At 47.3% G+C, this 15,691-nt stretch overlaps 1 protein-coding gene across 1 annotated transcript; it reads right to left on the bottom strand.

Annotated features, from left to right (window-relative positions):
- Positions 1-5,271: 5,271 nt before the first annotated feature.
- Positions 5,272-14,649, bottom strand: LOC137166150 (E3 ubiquitin-protein ligase TRIM56-like). The gene is made up of 2 exons (XM_067567775.1): positions 14,557-14,649; positions 5,272-8,548 (listed from the first exon to the last, which is right to left on the bottom strand). The coding sequence occupies exon 2, from the start codon at positions 8,527-8,529 to the stop codon at positions 6,478-6,480; it is 2,052 nt and encodes a 683-aa protein (XP_067423876.1). The 5' UTR covers positions 8,530-8,548; positions 14,557-14,649; the 3' UTR covers positions 5,272-6,477.
- Positions 14,650-15,691: the final 1,042 nt, after the last annotated feature.

Here is a 15,691-nt window from a genome sequence, read left to right as displayed (position 1 = left end):
CCATCTACAGCCTATCAGGGACTTGCATATCAAAGGCACCAACAATGCAAAAGCCAACTGACTGAGCAGAAGGAGGGAAAAATCAGTCAGGCAGAATGGAGTCTTAACAACAAATCCTTCCAAATTTCAGAGTTCCAATTCTGGATCTTTTTTCATCCAAAGCAAACTGGAAGGTTCACCAATACTTTGCAAGAAAAAAAGAACACTAGACATAGATGCCCTGTTACGTAAGTGGCCAAAGGGTTTACTTTATGCTTCTCTCCCAGTGCCTATCACCACCAGTGTAATACAGAAGATCAGAAAGGAGGAAGCAATCTTAGTGCCCTCCCTACCGGCCCAAGGGGCCTTGGTTTCCTGACCTCATGAACATGGCAGTGGAATCACCATGGTTCCTGAATTGGCAAGCAGATTTGTTTTCCCATGGTGCAGCTCTTCACCAGGATACAAGCAAGTTAAATATAGCAATTTGGCATTTGAAAGGAACCTTCTAGAACAAAAGGGTTACTCTGCTGGCCTCACTGAAACGCTGGTAACATCTAGGAGAAAAAAAAAAAAAAATCAACAAACAGGGTTTACTCAAGGATCTGGTCTAAATTCAAAGCTTGGTGTAGAGATACATATTCAGGATCACATCACCAAAGTGTCTCGTGCTCTGGCATTTTTACAAGAAGGTTTTGATACTGGGATTCAGGCTAGTACCTTGAAAGTACATTTTGAGTGTACCCAGAAAATCTTCCATTTCCCACCATAAGGAGACGTCGCTCCAGTAGAGCTGTTCAGCTGTTGCGTTCTCATAAGGTGCACATATCTCCAGCTTGGTATTTGAACATTGTGCTCAGTGCCTTAACACTGGTGCCGTTTGAACCTATTCCACTGTATTACTCAAATATCAAAATGAGCTTTTTGACTGCTATCACTTCAGCAAGAAGGGTGTCAGAGTTGGGAACGTAGTTAGTTGATCCATGGTGCTGCATCTTTCACAAAGGTGGTTTTGAAGTACAGATGCCACCTTTATGCCAAAAAGTAAATTCAATTTCTCATCAAGCACAGGAGATCTCATTGTCATATTTTTATCCACATCTTTCTTACCCAAAGGAGAAGCTATGGCATTTGCTGGAACTAAGGAGACCCTTAAAGATTTATCTGACAAAAACGGAGCACATAAGAAAAGCAACAGCCTTACTGGTCTTATTTCACCCAAGAAAAGAGAAGCTAAGGCACCTCCGTCATCAGTTGGGGCCCTGGTGCATTGCTGAGGCTGCTGGAGAGCTAGTGTCCAGGCAGCCTCATCAGTACAGCAACTTGACTGGCTGCCAAGGGCAGCAGGCCAGCTCCTACATTAGCAGCAGCATGCTGGCTTCTCAACACTCATGCCCACCTCTGGGCTTGCTCCTGTGCTAATTAGTTCCTGCTGCTCCCACTGCATCCAGCCTTGCCTTTGCCCTGCCCGTCTTGAAGCCTCCCCTTGCCTGCTACTCCAGTTCCTGGCCTCCAGCTTGACCCTCAGCTCTGGTATCCAGTTCCTGACCTCCGCTTTGAGCCTTGGCTTTGGCTCCTTGCTGTGTCTCTCACCCTAGCCACTAGGCCTGATGCCTGCTGACCACCAGGCTAAACTACCCTTTTCCCAGTTGGCTGAAGAATAGAGCAGAAGGACTCAATCCTCCAGTGAGCACTGGAGCTCTCAGTATGAGCAGTGGTAGCATCACAGGCTGAGAAAGGGCAGGCCCTTATGATGAAATCTGTAAAACTGCAACTTGGTCATCCCTACAGACATTCTCCAAGGTTTAAGACATATACTCCATCTTCAGCTGATGAAGGCTTTGGCAGAGGGGTCCCTGCACACTGTGGTGATTCTCAAGTGTAAGGGAATCCTTTCTCTGTGACATTATTTTGTTCCCTCCCACCCTAGGAACAGCTGAGAAAATCCCACACTGGGGGTCTGTGGACCTAAGCCCTCAGAGAGAATGGGAGAATCTATGGTTGCTTAGCTAAAAATGTTTTCTTCTTTAAAGGGAGAAGTCCACAGAGCTAGCCCTCCCTTTAAAAGCTAGATCTGTTTAATGCATGGTTAAAATTCTCTGCAGTAAATATTTTTCTGTTGTTCATAATGTTCCCCTGTTGAGTATTATTGTTGGAATGTGCCGAGGCAGGCTGGAACATTCTTTTTTTTCCCCCCACGGTGCAGAGGGGCCAGCTTTGGAAGCATTGCAGAACTGAGAGGGTCTCTGGAAGGTTGAGGCTAGCCATCCAATTAGCTTTGATTCTGCCCCCTAGAGCTACAGACAGATGAAGACCTGCCATGAGGATCTGTGCACCTATCCAGTCAAAGGAGGCAAATTTTTAGGTAAGCATGTACAAGTTTGCCCAAATTTCCACCCTGGTCCCAGGCCTGGGCCCACACTTGCACAGCAGTCCAGCACCGAAAGGCAACTCTGTTTGGAGAAGCCACAAGCACCACTGCAATGAGATTTATAGCAAATACTTTTAAAATCCCCTATCCTGGGCTTCTTGCAAAATTTAAAAAGACAATCAACAAAAGTGAAACCAACAGGTGATCCCTAGCCAAAATAACCAACAACCCTCTGCCCCAAAACCCAAGACGAACTGAGGATCCTTGAGCAAGGTGGGTGTTTGCAGCCTCTTCCCCCTGCCAGGAACTGCAAAAGATTGAAGGGTTGGTAAACACAGATCATGGGGAGGTGATGAAGGGTTATTTTTTATCTTATCAGCCATAAACTCCCTCCCACCCTGATTGGCCAGCTCCTTTACTCAGCATCCAGCATGACACCTGGCCATAAAAAGGAGAGAAGTGTACTCCATTGGCATAAACAAAGGACACCTGTGTTCTAATCCCATTTTTGACATTGACTCATCCTGGGACCTTTGCCAAGCCCCGTAACCGTTGCCCTTAGCTTCCCAACTGGGAAGATTCTCACCTACCTGATGCCTACCTGGCTGTGAAGCTTGCATACATGTAATATATCTTGACTTCTTTAAGACAGTTGCATGACATTTTGATTTAAAATTAGCACTATATAATATCAGTAATGCACATGTTAAATGGATTAAGAACTGGCTAAGTGACAGATATTTAAAAGTAGTTGTCATTGAGGAATCACGAGTGAACGGGTGCTATCTTCAGTGGGGTCCTGCAGATATCACTTGTAGGCCCGACGTTATTTAACATTTTCATCAATGATCTGGAAGTAAATATAAAATCACTGCAGACAAAATTTGTGGATGATACGAAGATTGGTGAAATGGTAAATAATGAGGACATAGCAGTCATACAGAGCGAGCTGAATCGCTTAGTAAACTGGGCCTATTCAAACAAAATTACTTTTAATACAGGCAAAGGCAACTTTATACATCTGGGACAAGCAATGCAGGCCACACCTACTGATTGGGGGACTGTATCCTGGAAAGCACTGACTCTGAAAAGAATGTAGGTGTCATAGTGAACAAGCAACTCAAGGTGAGTTCTTAGTCCAATGCTCTGGCAAAAAGGGCTAATATGATCCATGAACACATAAACAGAGGAGTAATGAGTAGGAGCAGAGATTTTTACTTCTGTATATGGCATCAATGAGACCAGCACAAGAATATTGGGTCAAGTTCTGGTGTCTTTTTTTTTTTTTTTAAAGATTTTGAAAAAAAATCAGAAGATGCAGAACATTTTTGTCGCTCTTAAGTGAGGGCTCTAGATTTACAGACCTTTCACAGTGAGACTTAAATAACTCAATCTGTTTTATCTTATTTCAAAGAAAATTTAAGAGGTGACTTGAAAAACATGTAAGTACCTCCACAGGGAGAAAATGCTGGGTGCTAAAGGGCTCTTTGATCTATTGGAGAAAGGCATAACAAGAAGCAATGGCTGGAAGCTGATGCCAGACAAATTCAAATTAGAAATAAGGCAGTTTTTTGTTTTGTTTTTTAAACAGCAAGGGTGATTAACCATTGGAACCAAGGGAAGTGGTGGATTCTCCATCTCTTGATGTCTTCATATTCAAACTGAATGTCTTTCTGGAAGACACATTGGCCAAACAGCAGCTGTTGGGTCACATGGGAAAGAGGGTGAAATTGAATGGCCTGGATCATGAAGGCCATACTAGATCTAATGACCCCTTCCAGCCCTAAACTATGAATCTAATAAATATTTATATTGTGCTGTACAAATGCTATTTTTTAAATATTTTAGAGAAATGGGGAGGGTGGCAGTTTAATACTGGAATAAGGGTGGCACTGGGGGTGGGGAGAGGCAGAGTGAAAAGATGGGGAGTTAACAATGGGATATGACTGCAAAATAGCCTAATGCAGTTTTGGGCTCCATATGTGAGGCATGATGACCTAGAGCCCAGCAGGGACAGTCTTTAATTATCCGGTTATGATGCAACCTTATTACCAGTGACAGTGATCAACTGGCAGTATACGTTCAGGGAAACCTCCTTGGCAGGGAGCAGTCTCAGGCCAAGGAACCCTCTCCCCATGGAAGGGATAGCTGCCCTGTTACTTGGCAAATTTAAATATCACCCAGACAAAAAGCTAGGAACTGTGCTGCATAGAACAATCCTGTCCTGGCCCCTGGGAGATGGGCTGGAGCAGACAATATAGCTTGGACGTCTCTATTGGGTCTGATTCACTCCAGACAACGCTTAGCCCCCATGCTATAAGCCAGAGTAGGACACAGGCCTGATTCAGCACTGTAAAGATCCCTGGGCCTGCTGCACACTAAACATTTTCACAGACACTACAATGGAGAAAAGTAAGTGCCTTCCATAACAAATCTCGTTGAAGTCGGGCAGTGGGAGAACGAGGAAATGGGGGAGGGGGTTTATGGTGCAATGATGAATGATTCTGGAGAGACTGTCACGGAAAAAAATGAGGACAATATACTACTGATGAATGTATGGACTGTGTGCACAAGTGTATTTCTGTGTACAAGGGCATGTGAGGATGTGTCTGTATGCACGCACATGAATACTAATATGTGCACACATGTGTGTGTGAGAATGCATGTCTACATGAGTGCACATGGCTAGGTCCTTGAGAATCCGTGTAAGAGAGCACATTTGCCAGTGAGTATTAAGACAAAGCCCAAAGACAGATGCTAAACATTTTTTGCCAGTACAGTGTAAGAAGCCAGTGAATGTGCTTGCACAGACTGTTCTGGACACAGGGAAGGGCTCCAGCAAACATCCCTTATTTTCCTGTCACTGTAAGGACTCAGTGCCACAGTCTGCCCTGGATTCTTAGTAAGACCTGCCACACCCATAATGGCACCAGCTTTATTAAAGCAAAACAAAAAGAAATCTTGGAAAACAGTTCATAAGGGAAGCATGAGGCTCAATTAATCATCCAAATGCATAAAAGGGTCAATGTAAAACAATCATTTCTGCTTTAGAGTTAACAGTTGGTCGAACTGGAATGCAATAAGATTCTTTAGTCTGTATCCCTAAATATGAACAAAAGCTGAGACCTGCTCAAGCACTGACTGCTCTGCCTGGATTCAACAGGTTAAACAGAAAAGGAATGTAAGAGACTGCCTCACCCACTGCACTGAGGACAAAACCTACTGCCACTTCCCTCCCAATGGATGCACTAACCAGTCCTTGGCTGCAACAAGCCTGACCACTTTCTGCTTGGGATCTTTAGATACAGTTCCAGCAGTTTTTACCTCTTCACACTTGTGGAGCTGGTCAGGCTCCCTGGAGACTTTCAATGATGAGATCAGGTTGTCACAGCTTCTGGCAGGTGTCAGGTTCCTTTGTGATGTTTGGTCATCCTGCTCAAGACAGTAAGGACTCTGACTCATGGGGGGAAAGAGGGGAGAGGAATGCAGTAGATGGCTGGGTTAAGATGGCAGAAGGGATGCTGAGAGATGGAAGTAGGTCATTTTTCTGAACTTTCCCTTAATCTGGGACACACTCCAGAACAGTGAAAGAGGAAGTTAGAGTTCTCCTATCCGCTCACAACTCTGATGTAGAGGTACGGCAGGCAGGGGAAGAGATGTTACTTTAAAGTGAAACAGTTCAAAGGCACCTGTCATCCATCAATGCCAACTTCCAAATGCACATTAAGCAAAGGGTATTTCCATTTCCTTAGAGCTGGCCATTATTCCCAGCTCTCCGGCTGTTCAGCTCAGGCACAGACTATAACATTGCAGTGTCCCTCATAAACTGTCAGGTGACCTGGGATAGTGAAGAAAAATTCAGCAAGATGGATCTCTTCTCAGTGAAATAATATTTCTATCTCTAGCTCCCCTGGGTTCTGATCATTTTCAAAACCCTTGGAGCACAAAGATTCCAGCCCAGTCATGTCTGCTCCATTGACACTCAGAGTCGGCTGAAGTTCTGTAACACATCTGGAGAGGACAGTACTAGTGAGATTTCTCTGGCACACTATTAAAACAAGCGTTTGGGACCTGAGGTTGCAGAACCAGCTACTTTGGAATCAGCCCACATTCTGCAAGGGTGAAAGCTAGAAGCAATAAATGTGGACGTAACCATTTTCTTGCACCAGCACAAGGCGCCCGCTGTCATCCATAGCAAGGACACGGGGTCTCTTCAGACGATTTTGATTGCTCAACACTACCTCCCCTGTCTCACCGTCTGGTGAAAATTTAATCACCTTCAACTGATCGACCACAAAAATGTTACAGATGGTATCCACACATACGCTGAACGGCTTCGTCAGCAATGACTGTGAAGTCTTTAGCACATTGAGGATCAGCCCAGACTTCTCCATGATGACAATCTGCTTCTTGATGAAATCTGAGACAATGAATTCCTCCCAGGCATTGACAGCAATGAAAAGGAACTTCCCCCCATGGTAATCTGTGGGCTGTACCCTGCCCACGCAATGTCCCAAAGGACTGTAAAGGGAGATGGAACAGAGTGTGCCCTCACTGACGGCAACATAGGAGTCCTCATAGGAGGTGATGGCGTAGGAAGACTCGGACCCCCTTAACAGCAGCTTGTGCAGAAATTTGCCATCAAGGGTCAAGAAGAAAAGGAAGGAATCTGAAGAACAAGCTAGGATATCTCCACAGAGCGAAATGCCACAGAAGACACCGTCAGAGTCTGGCAGAGGTATTGACTGCTGAAAGTGCCCATCAGCACTGTACTGCTTTATCTCATCATTGTCCTGATCCAGCAAAAGAATGCCACCACCATGAGGCAGAGCAGCAATCCCTGTGATATTGGGCTTTACCGGAGAGCAGCACTGGTCTACCTCGAAAGTGCAGACACGCTCAGGCCTTTTACTGCGTCTGCTGCAACAAGAGGGGTTCTTGTCGGGGGTGTCTGGAGCACTCTCTTCGGAGCTTGGACAGGAATCTTCCTCTGAGTCCAAGGGTGAGTCTGGGTCACCCTCAGACTCCTCACTGGGGGAAAGAGATGCCTCGCTCTCTGGCTCCAAGATAGTTCCCATGTTTATTTCAGGCTGTTCCCTCGGAAACACTAGACTGAAGAGTGCTGCCTCAGACAGCTTGTGGGGCTGATCCCAGGCTATGGCCAACTCTGGGATTTGGCTCTCTAGTTTCTGTGGGGTATATGTCTGGAGCTCCTGAATCCGATTCCTTATCATGCCCTCCAGGTGTAAGATCTCATAGTCCTTTCCCACATACAGGACCCTTTGGGAGAATTCCCTGGTACTGACTGCTTTCTCTCTTTGGCTCTGGAGCTCCTCTTTCACCAGGCGACAACTTTCCATTTGCTGAGTTAGGAAAGCAGACAGCTCCCCCAGAACAGTTTCTTTCTGGGCCAGGAGGTAGGAGATGATTTCATCCACATATTTAGTGATCCTCTCCTTTATGTTCTCTCCTGATGTTTTCAACTTATCTATTGTCTCCGCCACAGCTTTTTCCTGGTCAGAGATGCATGTTATTGTTCCTGCCAGGCTCTCAATTAACTGCTCGACAGAAGGCCTTTCCCGCTGCACAGCATTTGCCATGGAGACCACCTTATGCTGAAAATGGTCTAGCATACGGCAGTCCCTGCAGATGGGAGCGCTGCATGTGTCACAGAAGAATCGCAGAGCTTCCTGCTTGTGGTCTTGACAGCACAGCTCCTGCTGCAGCCTCATCTCAGCATCGTACTCCCCAGCTAGAAACTCCCCAAGCTTCACCACCTTGTGATGAAGAGTGAGACGGGAGCAGCAATGGCCCTGAGTGCAGGACTGGCACAAGAAGTCCTTGCAGTCTAGGCAACGAGCAGTGGCTGTCAAGATCTTCTGGGCATCTGAGCAGACTGTGCAGGCCAAGTCCCGGTTGTGTTTCATCTGGAATAACTCCAAGAGGCTGTTGATGAAGAAGTTGGTTTTCAGACTTGAGGCACCTCCTGTGACATCCGTTTGCAACCGGCACTCAGGACACTGCAGGGCTCCATCCCTCACTTGTGGTTCCAAACAATGCTGACAGTAACTGTGCAGACATGGAAGGATCTTTGGCACTGTGTAGAGATCATAGCAGATTTTACAGGTGAGGAAGTCCTCCCGGATTAATTCTTGTAAGGACATGGAGGTTAGAGCCATTGTCCCGTCCAACCGAGGCCTGGAAACAAAATAAAGAGAAGAGTCAGAATGCACCCATCTTATTTCCACACTCATCACCTGCGTTACAGCCCTGCTGAAGGCTACAATCTGAAGAGAGAGACAGTCAAATATGTCGGAGGGAGGAGAGGGAGACAGGGTCCAGCTCTGGCCTGCATCACATTTGTCCTTTCACGTACTTCTGTTTAGCTGGATGTGTATCATTAGTGAACACCTGTGAAAATTTTTGCTTCCTGACACTATGCAGAAGTGTTTGAATCTATTCACCCAGGGGGCATAGGCAAGAAAGAGTTGAGCATCCAGGAAATTTATCCCCAAAATTACTAAAATATATAGTCTAGACAGAAACAAGGAATGGCAAGCGAACTAGGTTAATTTAAGGAAGGAGCTATCTATGATCTGAGTTGGATCAGTTGATACACTGAAGTTCTCTAGGGCTCTGATTCAAATTACTGAAAACAACTTTTATGAATTTTAGAAGGTATCACAAAGATTCGGCTACTACAAATTCTAACAAATCAATCATCACATTAAGGTACAGAATAAAATTGATTAGCAGCAACATTGGAGTTAAATCATCAGTTTAATCAAACCATCAAATTAACACAGCAAATAATCACTTTATCCCAAAACAGGAAGTTCAATGAGGTAGCTGTTAATTTAGTTACAAACCACAATCAGAATTTTACTCACAGCAGCAACACAAATCTTCAGTCAGGTGAATATTTCAGTATAGAAATGAAATGGACTTAAATCTATAGCAGATCCCATAAGCCAATTAATGCTTTCCTCCTAGAACTTCACTGTAAGTTAGTGGTTTCTGGCACTGAATGCTTTTTGCCAGCAGATGTAAAGTAAAAATGGGTCTGCCTCTGATGGAGACATTCTTCTCTAGATAACTGAAGACCCAAATAGATTATTCTCCAAAATCAATAGTGAATTGTGTCTTGGAGTATCATAGATATCTGGGACAACTTAAAGATAGGTACATGAATGAATCTTATTTTGATTCATCATAGAATACTTACATAACTTACTCGTGGGCAGAGGTAAGGGATCTTATCAATGACACTGAAGAGAATATTTAATTCAGTTCTTTAAAATAAACCATTCAAGAAATTACTCATAAATTAGCAATTTTTTTTATAAGACTACCAATGTACTTTACAGAATGGTCTTGAGATAGGCAAATTTTAATCACAAATTTAAATTAAATCCCATTATTTCTGTTTTACCAAGGTTCCCTCAGTATCTCCTCTCCAGGAGTGCACAGTATAACTCTTCTAGTATTTAACAGGATAAGCTGTTAGAATTTTAATTTATGTAATTTCAATATCCCATTAAAATCATTTCAAGACTAATTTAAATCAAATCCCGTGGCAGTGCTTTGGCGAGCTTAGTCTCATCCACAGTGTTGAGGCTCTGGTGAACTCATCACAATGCTGCACTGGAAGGTTGCTTTTTCCTGATGCTGTGTTCTGGCTCCTTTTGTTCTCTGTTCTTGGCTGTCTTGTTGCTGCGACTGGTTTGTAGAGACGCGGACACAAATATGTAGGGGTGAGATGAGTTTGTGAAAGTTGAGAGCACATGGATGATCTCCTGCTCTCAAGTTTTTTATTTCTTCATTCCAGTCTCAGTGAAGGAAGAACATACACCTCTTTCAGGGTTTATGCAGTATTCAAATATCAGTCACGGTCACCTTTTACTAGCTGACAACTAGAGCTGACACAAAAATGTGAAGCCTCCTCCAAGAGCATCAACATACATCCAACCCGCAATCCACACTTCCTGCTTTATACCTACCTGCACCCGCACTGCACCTGCAGCCCTGGGCCACCAATCAGCTGTTCGGCAACCCCTCACCAAGACACCACAAGATCAGCAGCAGCTCAACAGCTGATCACAGCCAGCTGATTAGTAACCAGCCAGGGCCCCGAGTAACAGCTGATTGTGCTGCCTGAAGGGAAGGGAGGGGTAGAGGGTCTGGGTTGCCTGGAAGGGGTTGGGCAGCGGAGGGGAAGGGGGACGGGCTGCTGGGAAGTTGGAGAAAAGTGAAGGAAAGGGATGAGGGGAGAGGAAGGCAGTATCTCTACTGGGGGGCCTCTAAGGCTGGGCTAAGGGAGGGCTCTCTTCTCAGTCTCCTGTGGTCCTGGGGCCAGGCTCTTGCTTGGGGAGGCTCCTGCTCCTTGGGGAGGCTCCAGGCTCCTGCTATGGGGGAGCCAACTCTGGGCTCTGGCACTCGCTCTCCATTCCCTCTGGGGCATCCGCACTGTGAAGTCATCCCCTGGCTGCCACAGGGTGGCCCAGCCTGGGGGATCCCAGCTCCTCCTGCAGGGAGGTAGTGAGTTGATGTTCCAGGGGGATTGGAGCCTGCTCCAGAGGACTGTCTTCTCCCAAAGCTGTTGGTTGGGGCCCTGTGGTCACCAGTCCTGAGTTCCCTTTCCCTTCCCAACCCACCCACAACTGATCAGCTGGCAGCTCCCACCCGGCCAAACAGGTGATGTGTGGCCGGCTTGTGGCTCCCCACCCAGAACAGCTGATTTGTGGTCAGCTCCCACCCACCTCTCCCCACCAAACAGCTGATGGGCAACCACCTCCCAGTGCCCCACCAAATAGCTTCTGGGCAGGTGCCTCCGGGGGAGGCTCCCCCCGCCAAACAGCTCCTGAGCGGCCAGCCCTAACATCTGGATCTTGAAGGCAGGGAAGCAGCCTCAAAGGCTGTGAACTGTAGACAGCTTCCCTGCCTTTGAGATCTGCTTCTAATCCACAATCCGCAAAAACCAATCCATGGCTATCTGCATCCGGGGATTTGCAGGGCTCTACTGACAACTTCCCAAGCTGGTTCAAATTGCTTCTTCATCTCATGTATATGCAGTCTGCCACTGAGTATTAGCATTTTATTGCTTTTGTTTTGTAATGGGAAATTATCAAAACACCTTTAAAGTTATAGCTTTAATTCTATCTTCTACTCAAGAAATTTTCTGAACTATCATTTTAGCTCCATCGTTTAATAAGAATTGAAATTTTGCTTCAGATGTGCCCAAACTCTATTTTCCATATAAAAGTAGTTCAGCTTTTAAAATAGTCTTTTAAACTAAAAATGATTCTTTAAATTTAGACTGTAATCAGAGAAGGTATTGTCTCTTCTTCTCAAGAAGCCTTGAAACAGGTTTTTCTTGTCATCTTGGTAAGGAAGTTTGCTTAAGTGTGGTCAGATAATTAATGCCTCCATTAATATAACTATTTGTATTCAAATTGTTTCTCATATTAGGAACCAGTTATATACTAAAGTCACTTTTGATTCCATATTTGTACATGGAACAGAACACATCATATGAAATGCTTGCATTTAGATACAAAACATTTGCAAACAAACAACTTAAACGAAGCTTATACCTTATTAAGAATCTGAATAATAAATAAAGGTTTTCACTTTCAAGTGGAAGTAACTAAACTTCTGAAAACACACCCTAGCTATAAATGTTCTCCTTGAAATCTTAATTCTTTTAACTCTTAGGGGTTTATAAAAAAAAATCAATTTTAACAAGAATATATCTGGGATTGTTTGTGTGGGATCGAGGTTTTCTCTTGCAAAGAGTGGGAGCAAGAGATGAGGCAATAAAGAGGCCTTATCTTATGTTTCTATGGGCTGATAACTTGAACATCTGAACATCACTCCTCGGATTTTCTAAAATAAACATCCTTTTGACATTCTTTCACACAACCAGACTCTCAGGAAGAACATAAATATCTTTGTTTCTTTTCTGTGACCAAAGACTCTAGCAAATGTTATGGCATGCAAAAATCACAATAACTAACAAATAACTCTCAAACGTAATATAAAGACTATAGAAAGTTAAAATCAAAATGAAGTTACAAAGCTGCATTCCAGGGTTTGTGTAAACAGACTTGGAAGGGATAATAGGTTTTATGGCTAAGGAAGTGCCATCTTCTTTAACACTTTTGATACCTGTCAATAAACTGACAGAAGGCAGAGGTTTCCTAGTAGTTGCTTGTATTAGCTTGTACACTTTTTATTTTTTTATTTTGAACAAACACCAAATACAAACATTGTCATGTGAGCTACCATGATTTCTAAGCATAATATGCATGGCCATAAATTTAAGTCTCTCTGATAATTCAGTAAAGGCAAAGGCAAGTGTGTGATAACTTCAAACTGTAATAATGAAGGATAATTTTATTAATATTCATCAATGACATGAGCAGTGCTCATTCCGTGGGTATGAATTAATTAAAAGCTAGGGCAATGAATTCAGACCATCTCTCTGATGGCTGCACAGTGGGTCTCCCACTGCACTCTCTGGGACATTTGCTTGAAGAGTGAGGGTAGAGTGGCTCTTGTGTCATGACAAAACATGTGGTTCGTGCTGGCTGCAGAGGGAAACCGCTGCCTAAGGCGGAGCGCGTTTCCACAGAGCTAAAAGAGCAGTGCAGACTGCTTGCTGCTGCCAAGCGGATGGGAGATCAATGCTCCCCTCCCCCTGCCTGTTGCAGGGAGCATGGCAAAATGCTCCACCCACATCCCTAGACTGGAGCCAGAGGGAGGGGAGCACTGATCTTCCACTCCCCCAGGTTACAGAAGGGAGCCACTGCCTAGGGACCCAGGGAGAGCGCACAGGGCTATAGGATGCAGGCGGTTTCCGTGCTGCAGCCAACAGGACAGGAGATCAGCGAAGAGGCAGCTTCTTTGCTGAACTCCTTCCATCTGGCTGCAGTGGGGGTGGGGAGGGGGAGGGCTGCTGGCACAGGCTGGTGGCCCTTCAGGGTTATATAAAAGATATTTGTGGCCCTCAAGCCGAAAAGGCTGGGAAGTGCTGGGTTAGCGTAAGGAGGCGGCATGGCCATTTAGGGGCGAGGCCTGGGCCGGGCAATGCTAGTCACTAGTGTTGGAAAAAGATTCCAAATGAGGTTCGTTTGCCCTGCACCAGATAGAAAAGAGATCCACACAGGTAGTTGGGCAGTCTCTAAGTTTTATTTCTGCAGAGGTCGGACACTTCCCAACAAGTGGTCAGTGTGAGACCCCGAAGGCATGCTCTCTTGCATATTTATACAAACACAAACAAAGAAATTACATATGGATAAATTCTTAATGCTTATTGGTACACTCAAATTATTATTATTATTGCTATTAACTTTACACTTTCTACCTCTTCTAATTATAAACATATGCATAACATAAAAGATAAGGGCAGAAGATTTCAACTTATCTATCAAAATTGTCTGGTCTATTTCCCAAGACTGAAGAGAAAGCAAAAACTACTACAGGCTGACTCCTCATTTCTCCTGTTAATCTTTCTCTCTAACCTTGGCAGAGATAAGCACCATAAACAATGAAAAGAGGAGGGGGTGGGTGATTTCAACAGAAAGCAGAACACTAAAAACAACTAAAATGGAGTAACTGTGGTCAAGCAAACCATTATTTTCCTTCACTGGACAGGCACAGCTGAGGGAAGGTCAGGCGACCCCCTCACAGCAGCAGGAAGGTGCAGAGCGAGGGGCGGGCGGACGGACGGACGGAGCAAGCTGCAGCGGATCCCTGAGCGGCGGGAGAAGAACCTCGGGGCTGAGGGCCGGGCCGGGCCAGGCCGGGCCGGGCCAGCGAACGGCAGCGGAGCAGGAGCGGCCAGGCAGATCGGAGCGGCCGGGCCAGGCAGAGGCGCTGCAGAGAGCAGCCCGGGGCCGAACGTGTCCGTCTCTCAGACCGACAACCCGCCGGGTGAAGGGGCGCGGCGGGAGAAGCCGGGACGAGGACGGGGCAGCGGCGGCCTGCGGCGGTCAGTGCCAGCGGCGTGCACTGAGCGCCACCGCCGGGGACAACCCGCTATGCTGCGCTCGCCGATGGGCCGGGCCGGGCCGGGCCGGGCACCCCCTGGCCTGGCCCCGAGTCTCCCCCGCGCGCGGCCCGGCCCGGCCCCCTTCGCGCTCAGCTCAAGGCGCCGGGCCTAGCTCCCGGCCGCGCCCCGCAGCCCTGCCCCCGCCGCAACTCACCCGCCGCCTCCGGGCCACGGCCGCTTCCTTCCACTCCACTCCGCTCCGCTCCGGTCCCGCCTCGAGCTGCGTCACCGCCTGAGTGCGCGCGCACGTCACCGCGCAACACATCCGGGAGCCGCTCCGCGGACTCGTGTGAGCCGCTCCGCGTGTTACCGCCAGCCGCGCCCGGCGCGCGGGGGTGGCGGGGCGAGAGCAGAGGTGAGAGAGACGCTGGCGCTCGGGCGGGGCGGGGCCAAGGTGGCTCGCGCGCTCGCCGGCTGAGGCAGCGTCTTCGCTTGAAGGGACGCGCCTGCGCGCGGAGCTCGTCACTCAGTCAGTCAATCGCTGTCCCCCCCGGGGTCCCGGCCCCGCCCCCTGTCTCCCGGGGCTGTGCGCCAGCCGCGCCCGGCGCCGAGTGCGCGGCAGGAGGTTTCAGAGCGGCCGTGGCTCCGCCGCTGTAAATCAGGCCCTGCCTGCACCGAGCGCCGGGCGGTATCGGCGCCTTGCAGGTCCCGGCTGTCGGCAGCGCGCTCCGGCGTGTGCTCCGGTGCGCTCCGGCGTGTGCAGCGCCGCTGTTTCGAGCTCTGTGGCGTGGAGCGGCCCTAGGGCGGTGTCGTGCTGTAGCGATGTCCTGAGCGCAGCCCGAGGCTGTTTTAACTCCCGCCTGTCTCTCTGGTTACAGTGACTGGAGTCTCTCTCGGTGACGGTGATTGGAGTGAGTCTGTCTCGGTGACGGTGATTGGAGTCTCTCTGGTTACAGTGACTGGAGTCTCTCTCGGTGACGGTGATTGGAGTCGCGGTGTTTCCGACTCTGCCGTCGTGCTCCGTGGTCTCGGTTCTGGCCGAGGGGTAGGTGCTGCATGGCACATGCAGGCCAGGAGAGCATTGGGAGGGGTGTGGCAGAGGCCCAGCAGTGCAGACCTGAGGTGGGGGTGGCTATTGAGACGCAGGGAAGAGGCGAGCTGAGTGGCAATTGGTTCCAGGGGGGACTCACCTGATGCTCCTCTCTGCAGGAGTATTTTATTCATCCCCACTGTGCTTCATCCCACACACTCAGAAGTCATGAAGTAGGCCCCCCAAAATCATGATATGTTTCATTTTAAACCAAATCCCATAGCTCCAGGATCTGAGGTTTTACGATAAATGCCAAACA

Source organism: Emydura macquarii, unplaced genomic scaffold (genome assembly GCF_026122565.2).
Source record: "Emydura macquarii macquarii isolate MOO-44397 ecotype Brisbane River unplaced genomic scaffold, CSIRO-AGI_Emac_v2 contig_2805, whole genome shotgun sequence".
NCBI lineage: Eukaryota > Metazoa > Chordata > Testudines > Chelidae > Emydura > Emydura macquarii.
Note: the sequence above shows the minus strand (reverse complement) of the source record. Positions and strands in the feature narration are given on the sequence as shown.